General features: G+C 45.5%; 1 protein-coding gene across 1 annotated transcript; it reads left to right on the forward strand.

The window, feature by feature from the left end:
* The first annotated feature begins 3,498 nt into the window (after window positions 1-3,498).
* Window positions 3,499-6,725, forward strand: LOC142571074 (carbohydrate sulfotransferase 5-like). Its single transcript, XM_075679369.1, has 2 exons — window positions 3,499-4,025; window positions 6,158-6,725. The coding sequence occupies exons 1-2, from the start codon at window positions 3,567-3,569 to the stop codon at window positions 6,653-6,655; spliced, it is 957 nt and encodes a 318-aa protein (XP_075535484.1). The 5' UTR covers window positions 3,499-3,566; the 3' UTR covers window positions 6,656-6,725.
* The last annotated feature ends 2,241 nt before the right edge of the window (window positions 6,726-8,966 follow it).

Consider the following 8,966-nt stretch of genomic DNA (forward strand, 5'->3'; position numbering starts at 1 on the left):
AACGTCTGGAAGAACAGCTGTAGGAACTATCGCTTCTTGTTAGCGGCGGGCAATGTGAGTTACATCTTCCGGCGAAGTTGTCGACTGCGCAGAAATGGGCTCGTTCTCGCATGAGGATGTCGCGGCGGTGTAGGCAGCCGAAGGAACTGGCGGGTGATGCGGCGACTCTTCGCTTGTTCAAAGCTCTGGCACTCCTTAACTATTGCGTCCATAGTCGCACATTCTTTGAGGTGAACTAGATGAAACGCGTCTTTGGTTATTCCCTTCAAAGCGTGCGAAAACTTGTAAGATTCATACATATTGATGTATCCGTTCTGTCGAAGAGTAATGCTGCAGCTGTCGTCTTTCCATTAAAAGGTATCGCTATCAAGTTGAAAATATCTCACTCGACAACATTGACGGCAGCAGAACTCGCAGTGCTTTGGCTCTCACTACAAGTTATTTATGATCAACCAAGACACAAATAGTCCAATTTTCTGCGACCCGAAGACTGCACTGCAAGGTTTGTCGTCACCCTTAGGACGCGGTCCGCATGAACAGTTGGTATTTGAAATCGCATAGGCCCTACACCACCTAAGAAACTACGTCAAATAGTTTTTCAGTGGCTACCAACTCACTGTGGCATATTTGGCAATGAACGCACCAATCAGACTGCTCGTTCAGGTATTGTACGAGACAACGGCGTAAGGTTCCCGCTGTCTAGGACAGATGCTGCCAGGATGCTCCGCCTACTTGCACACCAAAGCTTAACGTCAGAGTGGAATGAACCACATTTTATGCACGTCTGTTTATACATCAGGGATTCACAACTAAGAATGTGTGGTGCAGTGCAAAACGGGACAGGCGACATACCTAATACGAGGAGAAGTTCTTACTGTCAACTGAAATTTCATTGCCTGATACAATGTCTTATATAGAAAACACAGAGCAAAAAACGACATGAGAAATACATACGTCAAATAATAGAAAAAAGAATAAAGATGAAAAAAATCAAATATAGGCCATCTCCGGTGATCGGGTTTGTGTATGTGTAGTGTTTTCTGCTACACACAAACTTTGTTCGGTATCAAAAAGAGGCACCCATATCAATAAACAAAAACCCAGTGCGAATTCAAGCAGCGCAACCGTTACGTGGATTGTGTGCAGGGGGTCGCGTACAGAATGCCCTTGAACTGCTGCGCCTGCGATGTAGGTCACACAGGCATGTGTCTGAACGATCGTCTGCGTAAGCAAGGGAATAATATTATGAATGGAAAGGAAGCTTTTTAGCCCTGCATTACAGCGCATCTGGATGTACTCTTCTGTTTGGAAAAAACAAAAGTAACCTTCACACACAGGGATGGTCGAACGTGCATCATCGTTGAGTCGGCTAGCATGGCACGTGAAGAATTCCTATGCATAAATAGGCCATCTCTGGACTTATTAAGAAGGTAGTTGGCATTCTTAGGCAATGGCAGCGCGAACAGTGGCACCTTCATATAGTTTTATTCTTTATATATATATCTTTATTATATATCTTTATTCTTTGTTTCATTATTTAAGATACGTTATGCTTGTCTCGTTTTCTCTTTCTTTATTCTATGTAACACCTTGTATCAGACAATAAAGCCTCATTTGGAAGTAAGCGCTTGTCGTCGTTCTTTCTCTGTCCGCTGTACCACTTTGAGTTCAGCCGCACAGCCTAAATTCGAAAACCAGCTAGCCCAAACCCTCATCCTTCTCACCTTGAGCCTCCGACTTCTTCCAAAACTTCCCTGAAGAAAGGCCCGCTTTTTGTGTAGGCCATGGTTGGGCGTCGCGTTTAGCACTACCTACGCGTTGCGCATGAGGGTGGCCGACACTGGAGCGTGTGTTCATTGTCAGTGCCCTCAGTACAGGTTGCAGAGACAATCAATTTCATTCGCGCTGAACTAGTTGGACGACCAGCCTCTGTTGCAAAAGGAATTTTGAAAGATCAACGCGACTTAACATCACATCAGAAGGCCACGCAATCAGTACTGCGCTTCTTGATTTGCCTCTGTGAACACCTGTGATTGGAACGCCTTTTCTTTTGCCTGCATTTCTATTCTTTTTCCTTTTTTTTCTTTCTCGATCTTTCTTTTTCTTCTCGCTTTTTGTCGTCTTTACAACTGCTATATCCCCCACTCCAGTGCATTGCAGCAAACCGAAAACGCGGATTTGGTTAACCTCCTCGCCTTTGCTTTCTCTCTCTCTCTTGTAAAATTCGGTCGTCTTGTGGCAGCTTTTCGAACAAGGCCCAGCGCGACGTACATGTAAGAAACGTACGATTCAGTGGCCGTCTGCACGCGGGATCCCAACTAATCTTTAGTGGCCTGCCGATGACCAAATGGTCTGGTAAACAACTCACGCAGCTTCGCCTTGAAAGCGTCCAAGCTTGTAAGATCTTCATGCGTCCGGGGCCAAACACATGCCATTGTTTTTAGGCAGAATATCACGTTGGCTAATATCAGTCTGGGGTCCCCAACTGTAGTGGTCGCTGACGTGCTCGTACATGCAGATTCGGTTTCCCCATCTAAACCATCTATGCCAGAAAAGGTTCCTGTGCCTCGTTGTTCAAAATGTATCGCATGAGCCTGTGGCTGCTGTGCCGGCGTCGCTACGTAGTTCATCGCAGAGCGACGAAGACGGAGCGGGCACGCAGGGGCAGGTATACCCTTTACTTCTACCAAAAAAGTTCTTACGAACAGAGCGTGTATTCAAATATTACTGCTATATGCAAGGATGGAACATCCACCAAGAGCGGTGATAGAAGCAAGGACCTCGTATGCCTCTGGCCAATTCGCCGCTGTCGCCGTCGTTGGACTGACGGTAGTAGCCCCTTCGCTGTGTCATGGAAATTTATAATAAAAAAATCTGTGACTCCTTGTAACGTAAGAATGAGTAGTGGCGATCACATGTGCCTGCTCGGATGATGTGTGTCTTGTATACTTCATTACAATATTGGAAACAGGATGCTAGCGACAACTTCTGAAGTACACGCACACGATGGTCAATGTGAGCCACAGTGCCTGATGAATAACTGCGTCTTTCTTTTCGTTGCAGAACCTCAATGCGAAAGAAAACATGTTTCGCTTTACTATTAGCCAGCTTATTCCTCCTGAGGTGCAGCGTATTATATTCATGGAAAGCTTTGCAGCTATGTAAGTAATACGAGAACTCGGTATATTATCACTTTATGGCGAAAACACAGCCCCATGAGTATGTTCTCATGACTACAGTCGAAAACCAATCTACCCGCTTAAAATTGATTTGACTTCTTAAGTCATATGTCCTATCGGCTCTTTGCTAACTCACGTCTTTCATATAATCATAGAAACAATAATGCGGTCAAAAGGGCCTAAGCTATGCTAAGCAGAATGTCTAGAAACAAATGTATATGAGAATGAAATCGTCATAGATATCAGGACCCTGCACTCGCATCTTCCTTTTGTTTTACGTGAGAATGTAAAACTTGCTTTCTTTTTTTAGCAGATTTGCCAGAGAGAAGTTCCCGCACGGAAAGTGTACGTACAACAGAAGCTCCCGCTGTGGTCAACGCACATACTATGGCGTTAGTGGATACCAGTGATTCTACTTTAGAAAGGCTTCTCCCCGCGGCGTTTAAGGCGGCGCTCGAAAGATATCTCGTCGTCCCAACAGCGGATGTGAAAATAGTGGTGATCGTCGCCTATTACCGGTCTGGGTCATCCTTTGTTGGCGAATTGCTGTCTTCTGCGCCACGGACATTTTTCCACTTTGAGCCTCTTATGCCGTTCACTGTGAGCGGCAGCATACGACCAGGAAGACAGAGCCACGCTTTCCGTCTGATAGACGAGCTTGTCAGGTGCCGCTTCGAGCCGCTCTACACAGTGTGGCTGGAGAACACCCCTTACTACAAGTTCAACCACTTCCTGGCCGATCTCTGCGAAGGTGGAGAGTCTTGCTCCTCCCCAAGTCACCTCTCTGCTCTCTGTTCAAGAGCCGAAACGCAAGTTTTCAAGTTCACAAGACTGCGCGTCAGTCAGGTCAGAGTTTTCACATACCAGACATTTATTTATTTATTTATTTATTTGCTTATTTATTTATGCAGTAATACCAGCCTTCATCAGGCCTAGGCAGAATGGGCAATACAAGTGAAATAATTCAATCAAAACATTTAGCACACGAACGCAAGGACAATCATGATGTCATTGTTTATTATAATCGGCCACCTATTCGTGTCAACTGCAGTACTAAGACCTCTCCTGGGGATCCACAATTACCCCAGTCTGGCTATAGCTGATTCCAAGTTATGCCAACAAATTTTCTAATTTCATCACACCACCTGGTTATTTAACTCTTATACACCAACGTAAAGCTAATAGGCAACTTTACCTTCAATAGGCCTGACCTACGCGATACTTGTGCTTCCCAGCTTCGTTTTCGCTCCTAATTCCAGTTCGATTAAAACTCTTGAAGAAGATCGAAGCAATCTCTAAAGGAGCCGTTGTAGCCTTTTGAATCAAGAACACGAGCTCGTGTCTCGCGCCAAAGTTATGGCAGTGCCCACAGATTCCCATCATCTTTTCTACTACGATTCCGTGGCTGCTAAAATGAGCCATTCTGGCGACTTAAGGTAATGACATGGTGAGAGGATCGTGGTACGGCTTTTGGCGGCAGATGTGAACCGCCTCGCAGCCACGATAGCGTTTGTCCGACGATGAGGTCACCGGTTCAGCCACATAGTTCACAGGCGCTGTAAGCTGAATGAATTGCAACGGAGCCAGATATTTCGGAGGTAGCTTCTGAAGGTGTTCTGGAGAGTAGAATGTCAGCCACATAGTATAGTACACGGCGAAGATCTCTGCAGGCTGAGCGTGGTCGCGGCATCTTTTTACCATGCCGAAGGCATCTTTTTGGAGGCCTTCGGTATGGGTCGCGAAGGAGTGAGCTAGTTGGCGGCAAAATTCTGCATGTTGAGAATTATCTGAAAGGCCTAAATTTACGGACGTCCGGCTGATACCGAAGTATGGTGTCCATCAAAAAACAGAAAACTGTGAGAAACACGTGGGGTTCTTTTCAGTGGCGGTGTTATAGGCGTGCGTGAAAAAACGAAAGCTTTCTTCCCAATTGAAATGGTCGGATGAGTCGTACAGTGTGAGCCAGTCACAGAGAATCCCCTTCAGCCGATCCGTTAGACCATTAGTCTATGGCTGATACCCCGCTAATGATGCAGTCAGTAGAGCTGCACGCTGCTAGTCGCGCATTAATAGCGTCAGAGAGGAGGACATGACCTATCTCTGTGAGTAGTTCTTCGACCGGAGGAGTGGACTGGTGATAGCCCACCTCCTATAGTCTATCACCAGTCCACTCCTCCAGTCGAAGCCACTGGGCGTTCCCGGCCGGGCTGCTCCGCTGCGGCCATGGTGACTCTCTACCTTTCTCCCTCCTATCTCCTCCACTCCCATTTTCAACTCCCCTGCGGGTGCTGAGCCGTGCTCCCGCAAGGGTTGCAGAAGACAGTGCCAGCCTTTCCTCCTTTCCCTACAAGAACCAATTATCTCGCGGTGGGCAGTGTAGTTGCAGGAAATCCGGTAGGTTGAATGCGTTGACTTCGCGAGCTGCGGTAAAATGATGTGCAGCAGTTTCAATGTATCTTTCAGGTGCTTTACTGTGAAAAGAATGACTTGCTGCGAAAAGCAGTATAGCATTCCCATTGACATTGTTATGGAGCTTTATTCTAGCTTCCCCTGCAGACTGGCAGACCTATGTTCGCTACCCCAAAACATCTATATCCGCGCATTTCAAAATTTATTCGCGTTACTATTTTCTCCCGTAGTAAACTGTACATACATATTCTAGGTGTGTCGAAAGAATAAAATCACGCTTCAGGACTCTACCATATGTGCATACATATCTTTTGCACGAAGGATTGGAGCTGGTTCGTCAAACGTTTTGAAAGCGCACCAAAGCCGGTACCAGCTGGAGGATCAAGAGTATTTGCAGGCTATTGCAAGTCTTAATGTTTCCGTTAAACGGCTTCGTCTTCCTGGAAGGTCCACGGAGCTGAACCAGAATTGTTTTGAAAACTGCTTGTTTAAACAACAAATGTGCGTATACCCTGGCTAAACAAGCTACGTTTGTTCACGTATAGCTTACGTAAATTTATTTGTCGCAGGTGGGATCTTGGATTGAGCGAAACCCGGACATTGCGCAGTCTGTTCGCGTGGTCCACCTGGTGCGAGACCCGCGGGCCATCTACTTTTCTAGAAGAGGTCTTCGCTGGTGCACGGACTACGAGCCCTGCGATAGCGCGGCCGCCTTGTGCGACCAGATGCGATCAGACTTGGATGCATTCCGGGAGCTCACCCCTCGACTGCAGATAAACAGAACGTACCAGATACGTTTCGAAGACCTCGCCGCGGACCCCCTGAACGAGACGATGCGGGTGTTCGGGAGCCTAGGTCTAAACTATGCACCATCCGTTTCGAAATACATTGAAACCCACACGGTAGCAGCTGCAGCGGAAATGAGGAACGCTCACTCGACGAAGAGAAACTCGAAAGCGGTTGTGGACATGTGGAAGAAGAAGTTGTCGATGCAAAAGATACGGGAAATAGAAACGACGTGCAGTGATGTTCTTCAAAGGCTTGGTTACGAGAGCGTGCCCAAATGAGCGAAACGTGCAAAAGCCTAGCGAAACAGTGACTACGTCCTCTAGCTAGTGGTGATGACGTCAGTGCAAGAGTGATCAAAATGCTAAGTGAAAAATATCTCTTCGCAGTATAATAAAGGTCTAAGAGGCTATGCTTTGGTTTGTAACGCGTTCGATGTACACTCCAGGGACTGCCGCACAATTAGATGAAAAAATGTGCAATATGAGAAGTGATGCGCCATCGACACGCTAAGGTAAGCATGAAATCAGCACAGATAAACCAGTTGCTTCTTTTGATCCGAACGATAAGAAAAAGCTCACATCCAGGCACTTGTTTCTGCTCACGGGCTACGCGGTTAAGGGAACACTAGCAACAAAAACATCTGAGCAATAATTTTCATAATTAACTAAAAGTTGCTGCCTAACTATTTCTTTGCTAACTTAGGGCACTTGCTCTAATTAAAGGTAGAAGCCGAGGTGAATTAACGTAATGTCTGCTTAGCAGAAATTTTTAGGTTAGCACTACTTTCGAGATATGCGACCTTAAAGTGTCTTCTTATAAAACCGGCGTCCCATTTCAGAGTTTCCCAAAAGTATGCTTGTAATATTTCAGGAGGTTTGTAACTGATACTTCGAAGCATTTTTGAGAATATTTTGGAGGCAAATATCCCGAAAGTCCTCGAATTTATTTTGAGCCCACGTGCGCTTTTCTATTCACTCCTTCTCGGCTTTAATTTCGCCTTTACATGTGCCCTGAGGTTAATTAACAGAAGTTGTATGATTAGCACACTCAGTCATGAGAGAAAATTGCCTCAAGGAACATCTTACTGCTAATGACCCTTAGCAACGTAGTGCGTCTGCAAAAATAGCAGGGGCCTATGCATGGTTTTTTTCACGAGAAAAAGATCTCGATAAAAAGGAAGACCTGAAGTAAGCGGCCTGCGTGACGTAGGGCTGGGAGAATGTTCGGCACCTGTAGGAACAGCGGCACCAACTGTCGGGTCAGTTTGCGTGAGTGCTATGGGCTCAATAACTATGTTTTCACATTATAATAAACAGTGGTGTGTTTGTGTGTGCGCGTGTGTGTGTATGTGCGTGTTTGTGTGTGTGTGTATGTGTGTGTGTGCGTGCGTGTGTGTGTGCGTGCGTGTGAGTGTGCGTGTGTGTGCGTGTGTGTGTGTGTGTCTGTGTGTGTGTGTGTGTGTGTGTGTGTGTGTGTGTGTGTGTGTGTGTGTGTGTGTGCGTGCGTGCGTGCGTGTGTGTGCGTGCTTGTGTGTGTGTGTGTTTTAAGCTTTGGTTCTCGTTTATTGTTGATGGAGGGCGGTTCACCGTACGGCCTTGTACTCTCAACGGCACATCACTCGGCGTTTATATTTTTTTCTTTCTTTTTCCGAATGTCGTTGCTGATACCTGGCTCTGCCGTTGCAAACTATCGCATTATAAACCGTGTGGACATGCAAACTATCTCGGTTAGCTCGGATGCGAGAAGAGGAATTGCCTCGAAAGGGCAAGAAATTCTGAATCAGATGTATAGGCTGATGTAAACATTACAATACCGCACTGAAAAAAAAAAATGGCTGTAATTGCGAAATAGTACGGACTCGATAAGCCAGAAGACGAAGTGAACTTGCGGATTATGGGGAAGCCGTACATTGGAAACGGCGAGCGGAGTTGTTGCTGAACAAACTCGGCTTGACAACTATTTGTCGTCAGGAGCTTCGGGAAATGACAATAAATAGGCAGCTGCATTTCATTTGGAAGGGTGCGAAATTCATTTTGGAAATAATCAGTGCACACTTCTCCAAAGGGGCTCCCCCCACGAGCTTTTCAAAAAATCTGAGGCGATTTCGGAGGTGGTGCAAGTTCCCATTTATTATTCTTGCGTAAGCCTGTGCATTTATTTCCTTTGGCATCTGTCACGCAATATATATATATATATATATATATATATATATATATATATATATATATATATATATATATATATATATATATATATATATATATATATATATAATTTTCAGCTTAGTTCTTGCTTTGTTCTACAAGCTACGCTTTGGTACTTGTGTTAGCTAAACTTGGATAAGCTGGAATAACTTATAACGAATTTTTTTCCTTCTCTGCTTCCCTCGGTATTGTTTGATTTTGGGGGGTATGATACATAAATATGAAATAAATGACAACGTTAGCCAGCTCGCGTTATCATCTCTGCATTGTCTTGACATTGGCTGCACACCACGATGCGGAGGAATGTTGGCATTTAGCGGAATGTCTACGATTATCAATTTATCTCGAGAGTAGGAGCGATATGCCCAGACAATTCGCCGACAAT

Source organism: Dermacentor variabilis, chromosome 2 (genome assembly GCF_050947875.1).
Source record: "Dermacentor variabilis isolate Ectoservices chromosome 2, ASM5094787v1, whole genome shotgun sequence".
NCBI lineage: Eukaryota > Metazoa > Arthropoda > Arachnida > Ixodida > Ixodidae > Dermacentor > Dermacentor variabilis.